The 22,483-nt window shown below is 46.4% G+C and overlaps 1 protein-coding gene and 1 pseudogene across 6 annotated transcripts; both read right to left on the minus strand.

Annotated features, from left to right (window-relative positions):
* Positions 1-3,374: 3,374 nt before the first annotated feature.
* LOC309608819 (large ribosomal subunit protein uL18 pseudogene) lies at positions 3,375-4,405 on the minus strand (annotated as a pseudogene). The gene has a single exon. The product of its transcript is annotated as a large ribosomal subunit protein uL18 pseudogene (transcript).
* Positions 4,406-10,794: 6,389 nt separating this feature from the next.
* PIGV (phosphatidylinositol glycan anchor biosynthesis class V) lies at positions 10,795-21,029 on the minus strand. Of its 5 annotated transcripts, none has more exons than XM_082349201.1 (5): positions 20,605-21,029; positions 19,950-20,034; positions 17,758-17,892; positions 13,441-14,562; positions 10,795-11,621 (listed from the first exon to the last, which is right to left on the minus strand). In XM_082349201.1, exons 3-5 carry the CDS (start codon positions 17,833-17,835, stop codon positions 11,340-11,342), a joined length of 1,482 nt encoding a protein of 493 aa, XP_082205327.1. In that variant the 5' UTR covers positions 17,836-17,892; positions 19,950-20,034; positions 20,605-21,029; the 3' UTR covers positions 10,795-11,339. The 5 variants fall into 5 exon arrangements, with proteins under 5 accessions (XP_082205327.1, XP_082205328.1, XP_082205324.1 ...); XM_082349202.1 differs by having other exon boundaries at positions 19,950-20,039; XM_082349198.1 differs by having other exon boundaries at positions 20,565-21,029.
* Positions 21,030-22,483: the final 1,454 nt, after the last annotated feature.

Here is a 22,483-nt window from a genome sequence, read left to right on the forward strand (position 1 = left end):
AGCCCCAGCCCCAGTGTTTTTCAGGAATTCTGGGTGTATTAGTTTTCTATTGCTGTGTAACAAATCACCACAAATTTAGTGACTTAAAACAACACACGTTATATCGCGCAGGTTCCAGTTTAGGAGCACTGGGACTGCTTAGCTGAGCCCTTTGCTTAGTCTCAGAAGGCTGCAATCAAGATGTCAGCAAGGCTGCATGCTCGTCTGGGGACTCAACTGGGGAAGAAAATACCTGCAAACCCACTCAGGCTTTGTGGGCAGAACTTATTTCCTTGTGACTGTCTGACTGAGGGCCTGGCTGTCACCTGGAGGCCTCCCTGAGTTTTCAGAGGCCATCTGCAGTTCCTTGAGGTTACCACAGTTTCTTGCCACATGGGCTTCTACAACATGGCCTCTTACTTCATCAAGCCCACAAGGAGAATCTCTAGCCCCAGTCTGCTAACACAGAGTTTTACATAACGTAACATATATGTAATGGGAGTGGCAGTCCAACACCTTCACCATATTTTATAGGTTAGAAGCAAATCACAGGTCCCACTTGAACTCAAGAGGATCACACAAAGGTGTGAATACCAGGAGGCAGGAATCACTGAGGCTCACTTTAGGGTCTGTCCACCACACTGAGGTTACTGGAAAACCTAAGGAAAAGTATAGGAAAAGAGAGAGCTGGAGACTAGGATAGGAGAGAGTAAGAAAAGAAGTCAGAATACACGATGCAGAGGGGTAGAAAGACAGCAACAATGACCTCAAGGTTCTGTAATTTTTACACATGACAAAGGCCACAGAACCATGCCCTTGGTGCCAAAGATTCTGGATTTGATGAGCCCCACCTTGGAATGAACCATATTGTGGACCTCCTCCCCTCTTGCTCTTTGGCTGTGGAACAAATCCACAAAACTGGACATACTGGTTCAAATACAGATTCCTGCCCCACCTCAACTGGATCTTCTTGCAACCCTAATTCTTGCTCCTTGTCACTTTATAGAAACCAAAACTATCCTGCTTGACTGTTAGCTACCCTCCTCTTGACCTCATAATTTCTCTCTATTTGTATCAATCCTTTCCTCTCATCTTAAAGATGTGGGCCTCATTCTGTCCATGGCCAACCCTCCACTCATGTCCTATCTCTCTTCCTGTTCTCTGAGACTACAAATGCATCTCAATTCTCCTCTGTCAATTAAAATGCAAAACTAAACTAAAAAACCAACAACAGAAACTGCTTTCCGTGTTTGGCTACCTCCTCACTCTAGCTTCAGGTTTATCTTTTTCTCTCTCATTAGCCACTCTTATTAAAAAGTAGCTACCACTTCCCTGTCACTTAATCATTTCTTAACTTTTTACAACTTGGCCTCTGTCTACGTCACTCCCTTAAGAATTCTATCTTAAATGTCACTAGTGACCCATTTAGTGTGGCATACACAACCCATTCTCACCAAAACCCACAGTTACCAGCCTCTCTTACAGAGAGGTACTGAATCCTGGCTAATGGAATGTGAGTGGAAGTGACAGACTGTCCCATAAAACTCTCAAGTGCTGATCTCCGCTCTCCTTTCCATCTGCTGGCGGAATGGAGGAGACTCTGAGAACCTAGAAAAGAGTCAAACCACATGTCTCCATTCCAAGTTTTAGGGTCCCACTTCTTCTCAATCACAGGAAAGGCTTAGTTAGACTGAATTCAACTGATGAAATTCTACCACATGCACCATATTTTTGTTTTATTTGTAGCAAATAAGGCTGGTGGCCACAAGAAATAAGAGATTCTTTTATGGCTATCATGGAAGCTCTGTGACTCTCTGACCATGTCTTGAGCCGAGAGTTTAAAGACCCAAGCTTGGGACTTCCGTGGCAGCCCAGTGGTTAAGCCTTCGCCTTCCAATGCAAGGGGTGTGGGTTTGATCCCTGGTCGGGGAGCTAAGATCCCACATGCCTCGCAGCCAAAAAAACCCAAAACATAAGACAGAAGCAATATTGTAACAAATTCAATAAAGACTTTAAAAAAATTGTCCACATCAAAAAAATCTAAAGACCCAAGCTTGTCATTTTCTTTCTGCAAGGACTCTGATGCACTCAGAAGAATCCCTCCCATACAAAGCCCCTGTAGTCATCATCACTGCCATAACAGTCAAGTGCAACAACCACCTGGGCCCCCAAGGCACTTGCTTTAGCTGGCACTTCATCACAAATAACCACAGGTGATAATTTAATTAATCATGTCGCCACGGCATGCCGTGGCCTAGCAGCATCACGCTTCTCATTGACAAGCAGCTTTAGCACATTCAAACCCAATGACACAACCGAACCAGTTCCCTAATCCCATCTTTTGAGGTCTGTTTCCTGGGATCCCTCCTAGCGCCAATTTCTGTGTCAGTCAGTGTCCCGCCAATGAGACAGAAACCACACCAGTCATTGGAGGAAATTTAACATAGAGAATGGTTAGAATGGTTAACTAGGTATAAAGTTGTTAACTAGACAACTGAAAGGGTGAAAAGAAAACTGAGATACCATGGAGGCAGCAACAGCAGGAAGCATCTGTAACTCCTAGGGCTAGGAGAACAAAGGAAAGAGTTTGGAATTACTAAAACTTAGAAACTTAGAAGACGGGCCCTGGACTTCCCTGGCGGTCCAGTGGTTAAGACTCTGCTTCCACTGCAGGGGGTGCAGGTTTGATCCCTGGTTGGGGAACTAAGATCCCGCATGCTGTGTGGCGCGGCCAAAAAAAAGAAGAAGAAGAAGAAGAAGAGGGGCCCTACAGAGCTGAAACTCAGACCTCTAAGTCTAGTGCTGGTGTCTGGTGTCTCTGAACTTAGAGGAGCGACCAACACTTCTGAGAAAAAGGTGCTATCCAGATGGTGCTGGTGTCTCTGACTGGGACACCATGAAGCTGGGTTTGTAATTTTTGGAAAAAACTGCAAAGTGGATTCAGCTGTTGCTATAAAGGCGCTGCTGCTGCTGGGGTGAAGGAGCATTGCTAGGGTGACCTCACACGAACAGGAAGCAGAAGAAAGGAGTCCTTTCTTCCTCCTGTGACCTCACTATCTCCCTCTAGTGGCCCCTATTGGCAGAGCCAAAAGTAGAGTCAGCTGACAGCAGAAAAGTGATTTGCAGAGTCCCAGCTCCACTATCTCATAGTAGAAAGTAGAAGGGTGGATTTGGAGCTGAGACAATAACTTAATAACTAGCACAGGTGTCTTTATAAAGTATTAGAAGAAAGAGGTGAAATTAGGTGAGAATTAGCTGATTTTCAAGCAGAGGTGGAAGGGAAATGGAGAAAGTCCAAAAATGATAGGCCTTTCAGGGTCAGAAAAGATGACTGCTTCTTTTTTTTTTTTTTTTTTTTTGGCTTTTGTTTGTTTGTTTATTTTTTACTTGTTCAATAAGTTTATTACTGTCGTTATCTGAAAAATCTTCATATAAATTGTGGTTTGGTTTATTAACTCTCAGCAGCCCGTTCCTGAGCTCTAAGGAAGCTTGCCTTCTTCTGAGCTACCCGATCTTTCTTCTGGGCAAGTGACATTTTGGCACGGTTCCACCTCTTCTTTTTAAGTTCTCTCTTAGGCTTCTTCTCATACACTGGATTCTCTCGTATTGCAGCATGAGCTTTCTTATACATCTCCTCCATCATGTCTGCAGTTACGTTGTTCTTTACGTATTGAGAGAATTGTTTTTTGTAAGCATATTCATCTTCGTCAATCAGGTAACGCATATAATCTGCAACGTTCTGCCCCATGATGTGCTTTCGGTGTACCTCAGCATTAAATTCTTTGCTTTCTGAATCATAACCAGGGAACCGTTTTGTACTGTGAGGGATAGACAAGCCTCCATCGACAGCTCCCTTCAGGACCCCAAAAACTTTATTCCCAGTAGTAGTCCTGGCAAGCCCTGCATCCAAGTAACAGGTGAAGGCACCAGGTTAACCATCAATGCTTTCCACATTGTATTCATCTCCAGTCACCTCGACTTGGCCTTCATAAATTTCGTCCATACCAGACCTATTAAGAAGCCTGCGTGCCAGCAGCAGGCCAGTACAATATGCTGCAGCATAATTTGTCAGGCCAACCTTCACACCATACTTCGGGAGTTCGTGAGCATAAGCTGCACAAACTATCATATCTCCTTCTATACGGGCATAAGCAATCTGACGAATGATATCTCTGTTAGTTACACGACCTGTCGTTCTGCATTTGGGTGGGTTGTACTTATGTTTACCTTGAATTACCAATCGTTTCCGAGCATAGTAGTCAGTTTTGCCCTCTCGCCGTCTTCTAAATTTCACTTGGTATCTCTTGAAGTAGGCCTTATTCTTGACAACTTTAACAAACCCCATCCTGCAGAACAGAAGCTCTAGCCGCCACTGAGCTGCAGAACCAGCACGGCTCCGGGGGTGGGGGTGGGGGGGAAGCAGATGACTGCTTCTTGACTACAAATTGTATAAGATCGAAAAAGGTCTTGAACAACATGAGGTGAAAGATGTGATCACCTCTAAGGCAAATAGCAGGTGAAGAGTGTGGCCTTTCCACTTACTTCATATGACTTCAATGTAGCCACCATTACGTTGAGAGTGAGGCAAGGGGGTGATGAGGATATAAATATATCAGCTTGAGAATTCTATCTATGAAAGAACTTGAGTGTGGTTAGTGTCACATGGATCTGACTAGAAGCAAATAGAGCAGAAATCTGTTGTGTTAATTATGTGTGTCAACTCAGCTAGGCCATAGTACACAGATACTTGGTCAAATAATCTAGATGTTTCTGTGAAGGTTTTTCTTCAGATGAGAGTAACATTTAAAACAGTAGACTTGAGTAAAAGCAGATTATCCTCCATAAATTGAGTGGGTCTCATCCAATCAGTTGAAGGCCTTAATAGAAAAAAGACTGACTTTCCCTGAGAAAGAGGTAATTCTGCCAGTAGTCTGCCTTCAGACTCAAATTATAACATCAGCTCTTCCACTGGGTCTCCAGCTGCTGGCCTATTCGGCAGATTGTGGACTTGCCAGCCTCCACAATCATATGAGCCAATTCATTAAAATCTCTCTCTCTCTCTCTCTCTGTACGTATATAGATACATACATACATATAGATATAGATACACACACATGTACATCCTATTGGTTATGTTTCTCTGGAGAATTCTGACTTATATACCAAAAATATATATATATATTTTTAAAGCTTGTGTCTCATTACTTCTTTTTTTTTTTAATTTAATGTTTATTTTTTATACATTTATTTATTTTTGGCTGCGTTGGGTCTCTGTTGCTGCACGTGGGCTTTCTCTAGTTGCGGGCTTTCTCTAGTTGCGGCAAGCAGGGGCTACTCTTTGTTGCAGTGTGTGGGCTTCTCATTGTGGTGGCTTCTCTTCTTGCGGAGCACGGACTCTAGGTGCGTGGGCTTCAGTAGATGTGGCGCTCAGGCTCAGTAGTTGTGGCTCGTGGGCTCTAGAGAGCAGGCTCAGTAGTTGTGGTGCACGGGCTTAGTTGCTCCGTGACATGTGGGATCTTCCTGGTCCAGGGCTTGAACCTGTATCCCCTGCATTGGCAGGTGGATTCTTAACCACTGCGCCACCAGGGAAGTCCCTACTGTCTATTTTTTATTGAAGTAAAGTTCATTTACAATGTTGTCTCTTTTTAAAAAATATTTTTATTATTTATTTATTTATTTATTTGGTTGCGCCGGGTCTTAGTTGCAGCGGGGGGCTCCTTAGTTGTGGCATGCGAACTCTTAGTTGTGGCATGCCTGTGGTATCTAGTGCCCTGACCAGGGATCGAACCCGGGCCCTCTGCATTGGGAGTGCGGAGCCTGAACAACTGCGCCACCAGGGAAGCCCCTCCAAAAATACTTTGAGGTAATTGTATTGCCAAAGAAATTATGAGCCCAAAATAAAAAAGAAAAAAGCTTTGACTACCTAAATTTAATATGAAATCTCAAGGGACCCTGAATAGCCAAAACAGTTTTGTACAAGAAGAATAAAATTGGAGGTCTCATACCTCCTGTTTTCAAAACTTACTACAAACCTACAGTAATCAAAACAGTGTAGTATTGGCATAAAGAAAGGCATATAGATCAATGGAATAGAATAGAGAGCCTAGAAATAAACCCTTGCATATACAGTCAAAAGATTCTGACAAGACCTCCAAGACCTTTCAATGGGGAAAGGACAGTCTTTTCAATAAATGGTGCTGGGAAAACTGGATATTCACATGTATAAGAATGTTAGACCTTTACCTTACACCACATAGAAAATTTACCCCAAATGGATAAAAGACATGAGCATAAGAGCTAAAACTATAAAACTCTTGGAAGAAAACATAAGGCAAAATCTTCATGATTGGATTTGGTGATGATTTCTTGCATATGACACTGAAGGCATAGGCAACAAGAGAAAAATAGATAAATTGGACTTCAAAATTAAAAACTTTTGTGCATTGAAGGGCACTATCAACAGAGTGAAAAGGCAACACATGAAATGGGAGAAAATATCTGTAAATCATATATCTGATTAATATCCAAAATATATAAGGAACTCCAACAATTCAACAACAAACAAACAACCCAATTTAAAAATGGGCAGGGACTTCCCTGGTGGCACAGTGGTTAAGAATCCACCTGCCAATGCAGGGGATACGGGTTCGATCCCTGGTCTGGGAAGATCCCACATGACACAGAGCAACTAAGCCCGTGCACCACAACTACTGAGCCCGCGCCCTAGAGCCCGTGAGCCACAACTACTGAGCCCATGAGCCACAACTACTGACCCCACGTGCCACAACTACTGAAGCCCAAGCGCCTAGAGCCCACGCTCCGCAACAAGAGAAGCCACCGCAATGAGAAGCCTGCGCACCGCAATGAAGAGTAGCCCCTGCTTACCACAACTAGAGAAAGCCTGCGTGCAGCAGTGAAGACCCAAAGCAGCCAAAAATACAAAGGGCAAAGGGGGACTTCCCTGGCAGTCCAGTGGTTAAGGTTCCGCACTTCCACTGCAGGGGGCGCAGGTTCATCCCGACCAGGGAACTAAGCTCCTGCATGTCACGTGGTGCGGCCAAAATAAATAAATAAATAAAGGGCAAAGGATCTGAATAGACATTTCTCCAAAGGTATACAAATGGCCAATAAGCACATAAAAAGATGCTCAACATCACTAATCATTAGGGAAATGGAAGTCAAAACCACAGTGAGATACAACTTCACACCCACTAGGATGGCTAGTATTTAAAAAAAAGACAAGAAGAAGAAAAAAAAAGGAAAATAAGTGTTGGTGAGGATGTGGAGAAATTTGGATCCTTGTGCATTGCTACTGGGAATACAAAATGATGCAAATGCTGTGGAAAACAATATAGCAGTTCCTAAAAAACAACAACAACATAGAATTAACATATGATCCAGCAATATATACTTCTGGGTATATACCCCAAAGAATTGAAAACAGGGACTTGAACAGGTATTTGTACACCAATGTTCATAGCAGCATTATTCGCAATAGCCAAAAGGTGGAGCTATCCAAGTATATCCCTCAACAGATGAATGGATAAACAAAATGTGGTGTATACATACAATGGAATATTATTCAGCCTTAAAAAGAAAGGCAATTAAAAAAAATTTTTTTTTATTGAAGTATAGTTGGTTTACAATGTTGTGTACAGCAGATAATATTTGTTTCTGGTTTTTTAATGACGACAATTAACGATGATGATGATGATAAAAAATAGCTACCATTCATTAAGTTCTTACTATGTACTACATGCTATGCTAGTGTTTTATCTAGTGCTTTATCTCATTTAATCTTCATAACTACTCTGTGTGGTAAGTGATGTCACCCCCCCATTTTAGAGATGAGAAAACAGGTTTAGAGAAGTTGAGTCACTTGCCCAAGGTTTTACAGGCCCTCCTTCTCTCTCTACATTTTTTTTTTGACAATCCCATCCAATATCATGGCTGCTATAATTATCATGTCTGTGTGGATGGCTCCCTGACCCCTCTCCTTGTCTCCTGGTCCACATTTCCTGGCATATGAATGTGCTGATGGCATTGTAAACTCAACATGTCCAAAATGCAGCTATTCTTGTGTTAGTACTGTTCTAAACATTTTTCATTTAATTCACATAACTCTGAGAGAGATAATATTATTATTCATATCTATGAGGTAGATAGTGTTATCCATGTTTAACAGATGAGTAAACAGAGGCCTAGAGATTCAGTATCTGGCTCACCTTTACACAGTTAGTACACAGTGGAGCTGGGCTTGGGGCTGATTTCAATGCTTAGACCACAATAATGACAATACCTCAGTTCCACTCAAACTGAGCTCTCCCTGTCCTGTTCTGTTTCCTGCTTCCTATATTCATTCTCTGCCCTTAACTTCAAATCCTACTGTTCTTCAAAGTCCAACTCAAAGGCCATTCCCTACAAAGTCTTTTCAAGTATTCCAAGCTGGGAGGGATCTCCATCTTGTGTGAATTTACAGAGAACTTACTCTGTACCACACTTACCTTTTCCCAAGCATACAAGTAAAATTTTAATTCATCCTCACCATAAAAAGTTCAAGTAGAGAATATTGAGCAAGAAGTTTAAGTATTTCTTCATTCCCCAGAATTTATTAGTTTTTTCCTTGACTAACGTTCCCGTGTTTCTGCTAGAAACTCTTATCAGGCAGCTATTTGAGGACAGGAGGCAGGGCGAGTCTTCTTTAGTCCCCTAAAACAGGCCTTACTAAACAATTGCTGAAAGAATCAATCAGTTGCAAATCCCATGAGCCTGCACACACTACATTTTTTGGATGAGGGTGAGAGGGTCTGTTTAAGAAAAGTGATTTTTTTTTTCAGGGGGACTGGTAAAGCCATGTCAAAGGCTCCCTCTCCTCCCACCTTCATTAAAGAACAAAAAAGCATCTACTTCTAGGTACATAAAGCGTCTGGTTTCTGTTTTAGCTGGGTCTCAGAAGGAAATGACTTTTCTCTGAAATTGTAGCCGCCCAACCCAGCTGCAGCATTGTTAGACCTCAGGGTAAACAGGAAGCTTCCTGCCTTGGGCCCTTCATATCCCTCTCGCAGGCTATTAAAGACTGTTAATAGGATAGTAAAAGGACAGCTGCTGGCCATAAAATCAGCCCATTCCTTAGATCCTTAGAGAACTAGATCCCTCCAAGGTCAGAGAGAAAACTGTGTCCATCTCCAGGTCACACCAGGTATGTCCACCTAGCTGGGTGCCTCACTTAACTCCTCTATTATCAGCTGTAACTGATCTTTGCAAAATACCAGAGTGATTTAGTTCCTTGGTATTCGTTGAGAAATGAGAGGTTCGCATTTATAGGGTTTCCGGTCCTTGAAATCATTCGTTTCTGGGGGTGACGAGGTCTAGTGTGAACGTTAAGCTGAGACTGCCAAAGCAGTGAAATCACCCCCTACCCTGCGGAGTCTGAGTCACCTCTTCCAGTAGGGAAACAATCAGTCCTGATTATCCCCCCAAAAGAGGCAAAGAGGTCAATCCATGAGAGCAAACAGTCTAGTACTCCTACCTCTGCAATAAAGAGCTGAATCAGGCTCTCAACTCTTCCTGCACACAGGGTGGAAGTCCCCAGATTTGCAGCTGTGGGTGAGGAGGGAGGGAACAGTTTCTGCCAACTGGAGGGACACTAGGGCAGGGGTGATCATCTTTTGCCAAGAAGGGCACTCGGGTGTCTTGGCAGAAGGCAGAGGGCTGTCCCGATCTGTGTGTACATTTTCAGAAGCATTTGACTCTGGACCAAATTCTCTCAGCTGTGCTAAAGCTGGGGCGATGGATGGGAAATGCTTATTGGCCAGGCTGACTAGGAGCTCCAACAGAGGGTGCTGGGGCTCAGCCAGGAGCTTCCCTTCAGCTGGCAAGTTTAGCTTTCAGTCATGGTCAGAGGGAGCGTGTCAATCCATCTATTTCCAAGTTTCTGCTTGTTGGAATTTTTGGCTCAAACGGGGAAAGAGTGGTGATGATGCAGAGCCTCTTACCTGGCTCAAAGAATGAGAAAAAATCGCTCAGCAGGGGTCAAGATTTCACTACAATTATAGAGACAAGCCCATTACCAAATGGGGACCAGGAAGATACCATTTCATTCAACCCTGGACTTACCTACAATTTATCAATTCCTGCTGCTGTGTTGGCTCATCTGACCCTTACCTACCAATCAAGAAAGCACAGGCACTCGGGCAGGGCAGGAAAACCAGTCACTGCTCACACATTGAACATTTAGTTGCCCCTGGGCAGGCTTACTTACACAGGACAGGGAGCCTTATTTGCCAAGTGTCACTGCTTTCCCTCATTCAAAGGAAACATCACTGAAGTTACTCCTCGGAGTGCTGAAAAGAGGGGAACTGGATATTTTTTCCAGTAGGATAATGTAATTTTCCCCTAGTTTCAGGAGAGGTAACTAAGGCTCTGAAAACTCTCCCAAGGTCACACAGCTGGTAAGTGGGGCTTTACGGGGAGGACCAGAATCCAGGCCTCCTGCCTCCTCATGCAATGTTCTTCTTACCATGACTTTTTTCCCCCAAGTAACTTGTATTAATTTTTTTTGCATCAATTGACCTTTAATATCCAAATGAAGTGTGGATGCAGAGTATGTGGCAGGGTCTCAGCCCTTAATTTGTATTATTTTTTTAAAAAGGTAATTTATGGGAATTCACTGGTGCTTGCTCCAGCTCGGTGCTTTCACTGCTGTGGACCGGGTTTAATCCCTGGTCAGGGAACTAAGCTCCTGCAAGCCGTGCAGCCAATAAAATAAAATAAAATAATTTAAAAAATAAAAATAAAAAGGTAATTAATCGCAGATATAATCAAAAGTTGTTTAATTTGCATATCTTTGTAAGGTTTTTCATATAAATAAGTGAACAAATCATGAAAAAAGTCATCAGAAACAATGTCCCATTTAGGAAAGATGGTCCCATCTGACTTAGGCTACACTGTCCAGGCCTCCACCATCACTGTGTGGATGATGACCAGCTTGTCACCTAGAGCCTTTGATGAAATTCACATTTAAATAATTTACATTTAAATTTACGTGTGGGTAGGTGGTAAGTTTAAGACTATCTCTGCTATGGTTGATTGACAAGACAGATCCAGGTATGCTTTAGACCTGGAAGAATATTTCTTCATTTACAGAGAAAATAGTTACTACCTTAAAATCTGCCATAGCCAGGACCAGAAGGGGCTCTCTAGAGGCTCACACTTCTCCCATTCCTAACCAACCTTCAAGGAGAGAGAGGTTCTAACAGGGCAGAGTAAGGGCTCCAGGGCAGCTCAGGCAGCCCCAGCATGTATCTGTACTTTCAGACCCTGGTTAAGTCTGCTTCAAGCCTGTCCCCTAAGTCTCCAGGTCATGTCCAAGGTAGGAAGTTGCAATGCAGGAGTAGTCCCAGGAGCCAGTAAGTCAGGAAGTAGCCTAGAATGCATCGTGTGACCAGAGAACAAGTTTTCCACTTGTACAAGAGTCCCATGATAGAGTTTCTGGGGACCTTTTGTCCTGGTGGGGAGTCCCCTGAAAGAGGCTTCCAAGGCACAGTCTCTAGGGATCTCAGCAGCGGTTCTTGATCCTGAAGCAAGTGAGCTGAAAACCAGTACACGATAGGAGTGGAGGAGCATAAAAACCTGGTGAGAACCTGGAAATCATAAGAGGGGGAAAACCCACACAATTACTGGAATGTCACTGCCTCAAACTGGATGAGCCTGGGACTTCCCTGCTGCTGGGTGAGCTATAGCTCTAAGACTAGAAATGTATTACACTGGAAAAGATATTCATTCAGCAGAGCTTAGGATCTGCCTTATAAAGCTGTGCATGACACCAGCCAGGTGCTGCAATGTTACAAATAAACATGGCTACACACTAATTACCACAATAATGGGCCAATTGATACTAAAAATTCTATGGGGGTTGTGGTCAGGGGACTTCTCTGGCGGTCCAGTGGTTAAGATTCCGCGCTTCCAACGCAGGGGGCGTGGATAAGATCCCTGGTTGGGGAACTAAGATCCCACATGCCACGCGGCATGGCCAGAAAAAAAAAAAAAAAAAAAAAAGTCTGTGGGGTCCACTTTTAGCCCAGGGCCAGGACTCTTATCCCCTGCCCCGTGAAACGGTTCCCTCATCCCACGGGGATGGCAAAGCAGAGAGAAAGGGGGCAGGGGATCCTGTGGTTCAACACTGTCCCTCTAGGGAAAGTCAGAGCCAGGTCTCCAAATGGTCTCCCTCATCTATCCTTGAAACTCTAAGCTTCGCTGGCATTCACGCTAGTAGCTCATCCAGCTACAAACACAGAGTGCTCCTTTCTATTTCCCCTGTGCCTCTTAGTCACACAGCTCAGAGAACTTCACAAACAGCCAATGTGCGCCTCCAAGAGGCAGCAACTGCGGAGGGGTGGCCAGCATGGAGACAAAAAGACTTCCTCAGGGGCTTCCCTGGTGGTGCAGTGGTTGAGAATCTGCCTGCCAGTGCAGGGGACACGGGTTCGAGCCCTGGTCTGGGAAGATCCCACATGCCGCGGGGCAACTGGGCCCGTGAGCCACAACTGCTGAGACTGCGCGTCTGGAGCCTGTGCTCCACAACAAGAGAGGCCGCGACGGTGAGAGGCCCGCGCACCGCGATGAAGAGTGGCCCCCACTTGCCGCAACTAGAGAAAGCCCTCGCACAGAAACGAAGACCCAACACAGCCAAAAATAAATAAATTTAAAAAATAAATTAAAAAAAAAAAAAAGACTTCCTCAGGGTTTATGGTGGACCTGGGGCCACAACCAGGAACCAAAAAAAATCGAATGTATGATCAAACCCTTCCCATCCCTCTCTATCCTCCCCACCAACCGAACATTGCACAAGATCGCTCCTCTGAAAATGGAGCACCTGCCAGAGCTCAGAGTACCTCAGAAAGTCGACATTCAAGTAGACATTCTGGGTATAGTTGTATGTTAGGGGAAGGTCCCAGAGATACCCTCTGTGCTATTCCTGTAACTTAGTCAGATCAGGTCCTTTCACAACTCTCGTTGTCTTCGCACATGCCCTTCCATTTGCCCAGAATGTTCTTCCTCTGCTTCTTAAATGGAATTCCTTCTTACTCTTCAGGACCCAGCCTAAATATGATGCCCTCCTCACCTCCTTCAGCCAGTTAGCCACTTATTCCTCTGTGCTTTCACAATACTTTACCTCAAAAATATCTCCAATTCCATCCCACTATACTATAATTTAAGCTGTTAAATGTCTGTCTCTCCATTTTGACCACAAGACCTACTAGGGCAGCAATCTTAACTTATTTATGTTCTACCCTCAGTGATCTGACCCAGGAACTCACACTAAAAACATCCCCAAATAGTTGTTGAATGAATAAATTAGGTACAGGTCACTCAAATGGGAGAAGTTAAATGTCCTCCCTGTCCCTGACTAAGGGGTTTGGCCTGTGTTCCCACCTTTTCCCAGCCAGGAGTCCACCTCACCTGAACATGCATGCACAGACTGCCGAACAGCAGCAGCACTGCGGCGTGGACTAGGTACACAAACACCCGAGGACTGAGGAATCCAGGACCAGGCTTCTCTGGGGTCTCTTTGTTCTTGCTCCTTTGCATCCCAAGTGTAAGGCAGAGCCAAGGATGGGTGGTCACATATGTCCAAGTTGCCCAGGCAACCAGTATAGCCATTGGTGCAGCCAGTAGAAAATTGGGCACCTGCTTGAGTTCATAGTATCTCAAAAAGCCAACATTCCAATAGATATCCTGGATGTAGCTGTATATTAGGGGAAGTTCCCAGGAGCACCAAGGCGGCTCATTTCCCTCTACGATTCGGTAGCCCTTGTCCACAGCTAACTGCAGCAAGGGCTCAGGAATGGGGTAGGCTGAGCCTGGCAGACAGAACTGGGTATAGGCGTAATATTGAAAGAGGGCAAAGGGAAGGCTAAGTGTGAGCACTGACAGGAACACAGAGCCCATCAGCTTCAAGAGCTGTCTCAGGGGATTCCGCACCACGAGAGAAGAGAAAAAGGCTCGGCACTGAGAATGCATGAGGAAGCCAACGTTGACCAGCCCGTTGGAGCGCACGCCAGTGGCAAGGGCAAAGAGGAGTCCACTAGTCCAGCTTCGGCCCCTTTCCAGCTGCCCCAGGGCGCTGAATGTCAGGAGGGCAAACAAAGCTTCTGAGTAGCCAGCCGCCAGGAAGACATTGGCGGGGCTGAGGCAGAAGAGCAGCGCTCCATAAAAAGCCTGGCGGGGACAGCGCAAAACCAGACAGCCCAGGTCATGAAGCGCAAGTGCGGCCAGCACGGAGAACAAGGAATTGAGCGATGCTACTGAGATTAGCAGGCAACTCCGTAGGCTCAGTAACCCCCACAGGGGTCTCAGCAATTCAGTCCCCACCAACAGGACCAGGGGGAAACCAGGGAAGAAGGCAAAGTTGTGCTCATACAGGTAGCCATGCTCAGCAATGAACAGGAAGTGTTCAGCATCCCAGTGAGATAGGCCGCCCAGGAGACTTTCCACAAGTTGGTCCACAGAGCCGGAGGGGGTGAGGCGAGGTGGAGAGAAGGCTTCTGCATGATGGTCTGGGATGATGGCATTGAAGAGAGCCTGTGGGATGAAGGAGAACTAGGATTTTGGTTGAGCCAGTGGAAGAATTACCATTTAATAAAATGAGGAGGAACAGACATGTTGGGGAAGAATCACAAGTTAAGTTTGAGATGGACATTCCAGTGCAGAGGTCAACGAGACAGTGAGATGAGTCTGAGGGCCAGGAGAGCAATCAGGGCTAGAGATACAAATTTGGGAGTCATAAGTGTATGGATGATATTAAAAGGTGTGAGACTGAATGAGATCACCCAGGGAAGAAGTGCAGATAGAGAAAAGAAGAGATCCGAGGACTGGGCCTCAGACATGTCAACATTTAGAGGCTCGAAAGAGAGTGAGGATCTAGCAATAAAGGTAAAGAAGGAAGGTCAGTGAGGTAGGGAGGAAACCAGGAGAGCATGGTGTCATAGAACCAAGTAAAGCAAAGGAGTGATCGGCTCTTAAATGTTGCTGATAGGTCAAGTAAGATGGGGACTGAAAACTGACCGCTGGCTTTAGCAATGGGAATGTCATTGGTGACTTTGACAAGAGCTACTTCAGTGGAGTGGAGGAGAGAGAAGACTGCCTGGACTGGGTTCAGCAGAGAAGGGGAGAAGTGAGACAGCAATACAGACAACCGTTTGGAGGAGTTTTCCTGTAAAGGGAAGCAGAGAAATGGGGTAGTAGGTGAATGACATTGTGGGGTCAAAAGAAATCTTGTTGTTTTTTTTCCAAAGGTGGGAGGTTAAGTATTTGTTTGCCAGTGGGAATATCCAGTGGAAAGGAAACCACTGAGTATGCAGGTGAGAAAGGGAAGAATTGCTGGAGCAGGCAAAAGGGGATGGAATCTGCTGTGGAGGTGGAACTGCCCTTAGAGAGGAGACAGACAGTTCATCCACCCTTCAGTAGTGAAGGCACAGAGGTGCAGATGTAGGTATGCTGATGGCTGTGGTGGAAGTATTCAGAAGGTTACTTCTTATTGCTTCTACTTTTCTGAATTTTCACTCAGGAAAACAAGCTGGGGAAAAGGTGCTAGAGACTTGAGAAAAGAGGAAAATGTGTAAAATAAGTCATCTATGACCCTAGTTCTCAAAATAGGCTGTGCACTGGAATCGCCCAAGGAGTTTCAAAAATACTGATGCCTGAGTTTCCCTCCTGCCACAACATTGATGACTTAACCAATATGGGGTACAGCCTGGGCGTTTAGATTGTTTTTAGCTCTCCCAGCTGATTCTGATGTGCAGAAAAATTTGAGAGAATGGGTGAGCAACTGGACCAGGGAAATACACGAAGATTGCCAGGTAGCACTAAGGACTCACTTGGGTTAATGATATTGAATACAAAGAGACTAGTTAACACAGTTGTGTGCTTTTCTCTGGGCAGATGCACGCGTGGAGTAGACACAGAATTGAATTTAACCAAGGTTGGGCTTTTGTCTTGTGATTAAGACATAGGGAGAAGGGAGCGAGTGAGTTGTACGTGTATGCATGGTGGACCATGGAATCTAAGCTGGGTAAGAAGTGGAGCTGAAGCCATGAGGTAGGTGAGGGACAGTGAAACCGTGGTAGAATCAATGGATAAGTCCCGAGGGAGTGGAAGAATCATTAGAACTGGGGTAGTGGAGGGAGTGAACTGGAAAGATAGGAGATAGTGGTTAGATGTATCAGCTTTATTAATACTGAAACCACCAAGAAATATACAGTAGTGCTGGAAAGAGCAACAGTGAATCAGGAGCTAAAACCTTCAAGGAATGAGGAGGAATGAGTTGTAGCTAACAGAGATGACAGCAACAACAAAGGGTAACTGGGGTATAACCTGATGGCATGAGCTTTAAAGCTGGAAGGGGGGGGGAGGGGAGGATAATGAAATAGCATTATTATTAAATGTCTTTTTGCCCCATTAGATTTGGTCAGCTACTTAAGGGAAAAGAGATCGTGACTTTTTATACTCCCACCTAGCATAGTTCTTTGACCAGAGCAGGAACTTAATAAAATTTGGTTGTTGAGCAAACAGTATAGAGGAAACATATTTGTTTCCAAATCACCATCTGAATTAGAACCCAGCTGTCCTGGTACCCTATCCCAGATGCCGAGTCACAGTATTGCTCCCTTAGTTCTGTCAATCATTCAGCTGATGCTGGTTCAAAGACATCATCAAGTCAGTTTTCCAGCCTAGCAACAGGAGTATAACCTCATTTTTAAGGCTCTTTCCTTTTTCGGTCAGTTTCTTTATCAGGCCACTTCAAACAGTGAAAACAAGTGGGAAAGGAGTGACAGTCACAGGTAACACCCCTAGTCTCCAAGCTGAAGACACTTCTAACTAAACCTGGGACCCAGCAGAGGCTGTTATGCCTCATATAGTGGGGGAGGAGAGAAAAAAGGAGTTTTCCACAAAGGAACCACCGATGAGCCTCAGAGAGAATGTGCTTGTGATGAAAGGCACGTCTACTATGCTAATAGAACATCCCTAGGGTGCTGACATACATTCAACAATAACAGATACTGAAGACCTACTAAGCACTGGGCACTGTGCTAGGCACCATACATAGTTCCTATATCCCTGACATTTGATTAAAATGTGTACCAAGGGCAGCCTTGGAGGGGAAAGGGAGCTGTAAAATGCATTCTGGGGGTTGTGTGTGGGTGAGACAGCAAGGGGACACAGCTGGGGGAAGAGTAGGAGACATTGCTGACTAAACAAATATACACAGATGGTCTCAGGACAGTGCCACCTCTCTCCCACTCAACTGACTGATGCAACGCTCAGTCTCCTGGTCAGGGGACCCAGGGCAACGCTTTGAGCTGTCACACCCTAAACCAGAACACACCTGTTCTGGTTACAGAACATCATGGTCTGCTGGAAAGACCACTAGCCCAAGAGTAAGGAAACCTGGGGTCTGATTCTGGTCCTTCTCTAACTTGCCTTGTGACTTTAAGGAAGCCATTTATCCTTTCTGGGCCTCAGCTACTTCATGTGTAAAATAAGAGATTAATAAATCAAAATAAATAAATAAATAAATATAAAATAAGAGATTAATAGGTCATATCTAAGAGTCCTGTCCACGTTTCAGCTATGTGGTCTAGGTCTCTATAGTTCTAACCACATGGTCCGGGGGGGGGGGGGCGCATCTGGGAAAGGGAAAGAAGATGAGGCCTATTCTTAACGTCTAGCCCAGTCATGTGGCAATGGCATGTTCAGGACAAAAGATCAGAGACTGACCTGCAGCACCAGAGTCAGGACACGGCAGCTGACTGCAAACCCCAGGACCTCTTTCCGGGATGTGTCCAGGGGCCACATCCTCTCACCACCAGGAATTCAGGGGGGCTGCTGCCAGGGCTGAACTCCCTCAGGCTTCTAAACTCCAAAACCCAAGGAGGAAATGTCACACATGGGCAGAAAGTAAATTCTTGAAAGCATTTTACATGAAAACATCACCCCTGCTTCAGGACTACTATGGCAAACTTAACCACCTTACTTTCCAGATGAGGGAAAAGCATCTTAAAGGCAGATGGAACCTCTTGGTGTCACTCTGAAGCACTGTATTCTTGTAGGGGAAGTTCCACACAGGTAGGCATGAAGCTGGAAAGCTAAGCTCACAGAAAACCTTTAAAAGCCTGTTGAGTGCCCCTATCCAGGAACTAAAGACCTGGGTTCAAGTCCTGACTTTGTCATTCATAAGTTCTCATTTTGTTCTTCTAAGCCTCAGTTCTCTGTGTATAAAATGAGATCGGGGGACTTTCCTGGTGGTACAGTGGTTAAGAATCCGCCTGCCAATGCAGAGGACACAGGTTCGAGCCCTGGTCCGGGAAGATCCCACATGCCGCGGAGCAACTAAGCCCACGCGCCCTAACTACTGAGCCTGCGCTCTAGAGCCCGTGAGCCACAGCTACTGAGCCCGCGTGCCACAACTACTGAAGCCCACGCGTCTAGAGCCCGTGCTCTGCAACATGAGAAGCCACCACAATGAGAAGCCCGCGCACTGCAAAGAAGAGTAGCCCCCGCTCACAGCAACTAGATAAAGCCCGCGCGCAGCAACAGAGACCAATGCAGCCAAAGATAAATAAATAAATTTATAATAAATAAATTAATTAATTAAAAAAAAATGAGATTGGACTATTTTGCCTGTCTCATGAAATTGTCACGGTGGTGAAATGGACTGAAGTGTGAAGAAGTACTACCAAATCTATATTGTGGTTGCTGTTATTTAGTGTGTGCCCGTTCTGTTGCCCAGAATAATAAACTAGGTCCCAAACCAGAGTCCCAAAAGTGGGGCATAGAACTGAACTGGAAGACCATAATGAATACACACTCTAGTTAAGCTCTCTGATGTGTGTTCAGCTGGTCTGTTAAATTAAGTGGAGAAGGAAAAGAAAACCACCACTCAGCAGGACTTCAGCCAGCTCACATTGCTAAAACAAACTTAGGGGGACGACAGAGTCTACTACTAGGGATGGGGAAAACTGTTATTTCCCATCTCTTTGTTGGAATGGCAGCAATGTATAAACAACTGCAAAGCCATTCTGAGGGAAGGAATGCACATTAAGGCTTTTTTTTTTTTTTTTTTTTTTTAACAATTCCTTGTGCTAAAAGAAGTAGCAATGGCCCCTACGGAACCAGTTGGAAATCAGAAGGAAGGGCAAGAGCATCAGAGGCAGCTCCACAACTTGGGGTGAAGAACTAACCCTAAAGGAAAAAATACTAGAACTGAGAAATTAACAGGGAGGCCTGGAAGACTTTTCTTTCTTCTCTTATCTGGCTAACACCTATCAAACCTTTAGGTCATCACTTGTTTCTGGACTTCTCTGACTCTCACTAGACTATGTGATATGCTCTCATTACACTCTGCCTTGTCGTCTTTATTGCTATTGCTTATTTAGGTTGTTTGTGAGGGCAGGGCCTAGCACTACAAACAGGCATTTTAAGCCTGTGTTCTAATTGAGTGGAAGTAGCAAGCACTGGATATGGCTTCACCAGTTCATTGGCTCTGGATATAAACTCCCTGCTCCGGGTACTCCTCCCAGCATATCTCATGTTGAGACCAAAACGACAAAGTCACAGAAGCCACAGGAAAACACAGTTTCTCCAGAAAACTGGCCATAAGCAACAGTTCTCTTTCCTCTCAGCACAAGGGGGCGCCTGTTGCTTACTCCATCACCAGGAAGCCTGGAGGAAGGGAGGGGCCACAAACGCCACACCGGTTTGCTCATCAAAATTCAGTTCAAAGGCAAGCTTTTGAAATCCCCCCAACACTGCCAACATCTGACTCGCCGAATCGAGAGGAATCGTAGAAACAAGCACAGCCAACCTTACACGGCCGCTGGTTCTCCATCCTAGGGTGAATCCACTTTTTCCCTTCCTTCATTTCCCACCCACATGCAGAAGAGTTGGAAAAAGAAAAGCACGGAACCCACCTCTGCCTCTTCACCAGGCTTCCATTCTTCCTTTCCTTTCTCCAGAGTCACGCTCTAGACCCAGCGATCACAGAAGACTTGTAGCCTACACTTAGTTTACAGGTAAACCATGTGAAAACAAAAATAAAGCCAGTGAGCTCTCCCTCTCAGCTAATTGCGGGCTTCACTTCCCAACAACCCGTTTACGAAATCACAGACCCTCTGAACTGGCAGGACACTTACAGAGCAACTAGTTTTACTCTATTATCCCGTGAGATAAATATGCCCCAGAGAGGTGCGTAATAAAATTCTCCAGAGTTTTTACATCAGAGATCTCATTAGACCCTGTGTAATTACCATCGCCATTTTATGGATGTGGAAACAGGCTCACTGGGGTCAAGTGGGACTCCCAAGGCTATATTTAAGGAGAATGTCTTTTTTTTGTTTTTTGTTTTTTGTCTGAAACATCAATCTTTCCACCAGCCGTCACTCCTGCCAAAAGGGATGCGCTCTTTCAGAGCCAGAATTACAACCAGGGTCTCCCAACTCCCAGCCCAGGACTTGTCCAATGACAGCGCATGCTCTTGCTGGCTATGCTTAGGTCAGGGAGGGCCCTATCTGAGCAGATAGGAAAACCTGTTGACTCGGAGCCCAGGACTCTCTGGGTAAGACTAACATCCTCGGGGGCGGGCGGGGGGGTGGGTGGTGGTGTTCGGACCCAGGGTCCTCAGGACCAGAGGCCTTGCTGGCCGCCGCGAGGCAGGGGCCGCCTTCTGCCAGCCTAGCCGGGTCCGAAGCCCGTTCTAGCCCTTTCCTTTCGGACACAGTCCCAAGCGGGGATTGGGCATCTCCTCTCCCCAAAGGGGCCACGGCTCAGAGGTTACTCTCGAGGGGGCCAGCGAGGCCCGGCCCGGCCTAGGGCCGGAAGGCAGGGGAGGGCGGGAGGCTGTAACGGAAGAGGCGGCACTGGGAGGCCGCTCTGGTGGAGGGGCGGGGCTCCTCGCTTCTCGGCGGCCTCCGCCTCATTTCCCTCGGCCTCCGTTTGACAACTTCCCTCCCCCCCAGAACTCCGAGGCTCCCAAGCTGGCGCCGGATCCCCAGCGCCCGCCGGTCTCTACCTCCCAGGCGGGGCCCGAACCATAGTTCCTCCATCCGGGCCCCCGAGCGGCCGCGCCTGCGTACTGGCTCCGCTGATGGCGGCCCCGCCCCGCTCCTGCCGGGACTCGGAGCTGCCCCGCCCCCCGCCGCGGCGGCCATGTTGAGTCCTGGCGAGCGGGGTGTGGACGGCGTAACCTGGAGGCTCCGCACCCCTCCGCCTTGGCACTTTCCCGCTTTGGTGATACCAGGGGTTCCTCAGCGCCTTCCCCCCGCCTTCAGTTAGTCCGCTGGGACTGCTGTCTCCGAGTCGGTGCTCTTGCCCCAGTTGCACCCCACAAACATCCACTGAGTTCCCGTGTGGGCCAAGGCCCTGGGAGCTGGGGGCTGCCCCGCGGCCTCTTAACGGAAGGCAGAGCCGCACTTTCCCTGCTGTCAGGCAACAACAGCTCAGTACAGGGCCTGGCACACAATAGCTGTTCTCTGAAGGGAAAGAAAAGCCTGCTTGGGGCTTCTGTGGCCAGGAGCGGCTCCCTGCGTCCTGGGCGTGAAGAAAGTGGGGGTTCCCCCCGACTTTCCCCTCCTCCGGCTGCCCGGGACCTTCGCTCCCGCTGCAGCCCGCAGCCCCACCTCCCGTGGCTAACGAGGGCGATGAAGGAAACTTCAGAGAACGCCCCCCAGGACTCCTCTCTCCTTCCTTACTCAAGCAGTTTCTCTCGTGTAGAAAGTGGGCCCAAAAAAGCAGAAGAAAGAAAGAAGCTAACTCAACAGAACTGTCTGTTCGGGAGGAGCGGCCCGTTGGGACCCCTGTAACGGAAACTGTTAGAACAACTTTGCACCCTCCTTAAAGGAAATAGATAATAAATCCTTCTCCGTTGGTGGATTTCTCGTTTCTCAGGATTCCAAAGCCTTCTGTGGTTTCAGTTATCTGCCCTCCAAACGAAGCTAGGGTCTGGGTTAGCCTCTGGCCACAGCCCTGGCGGAGGGAGGGCTTTATCTTCCGCCACAGCTACTACTGTGGGTGGGAACAAAAGAGGTGGTTGCTCTCGCTCCAGGCGAAGACAGCGAGCCCACAGCAGTTCTCTGGGGGCTGGGGACTGTGCCTTTTGATTCTTTATAGCTCATTTCAGGCCCTGGGGCCTGAACTGCCCTCAGGTATTTGTTGTGTGTAAGGTGGATAAATCACGTTTTAGTTGTGGTGTGTTGGAGGAGAAGGGGAAAAATGGAGTTTAGAACCCCAGGTTTTCCGGTGACACACCCTTGTTCTCAGCTCCGGAGGGATGTGAGTGAATCGGCAGAGCCGTGGGGCACACTCGTGCCTGGGGCCTAAGGTTGTGGCTTGAATCTCTAGGAGTCTGTGAGGCTCCAAGCAGTACTGTGTTTGCAGAGACAAAACTGAGAAATGAACTATCCTTCCTTTGTGAATTCACAAGGGAAAAAGACATGCATTCTTAAGGTTC

The sequence above is a fragment of the Balaenoptera borealis genome (genome assembly GCF_965194805.1).
Source record: "Balaenoptera borealis genome assembly, chromosome: 1".
NCBI classification, from domain to species: domain Eukaryota; kingdom Metazoa; phylum Chordata; class Mammalia; order Artiodactyla; family Balaenopteridae; genus Balaenoptera; species Balaenoptera borealis.

Excerpts from the sequence above, each read along its gene's own strand:
- PIGV (XM_082349201.1), bottom strand. The coding sequence starts at position 17,835 with ATGTGGCCCCTGGACACATCCCGGAAAGAGGTCCTGGGGTTTGCAGTC. Across the intron at positions 14,563-17,757 it reads TCCTGACTCTGGTGCTGCAG|GCTCTCTTCAATGCCATCAT; the intron begins GTCAGTCTCTGA and ends TTCATCCCACAG. Across the intron at positions 11,622-13,440 it reads GTCTGTGCATGCATGTTCAG|GTTCTCACCAGGTTTTTATG; the intron begins GTGAGGTGGACT and ends TATGATTTCCAG.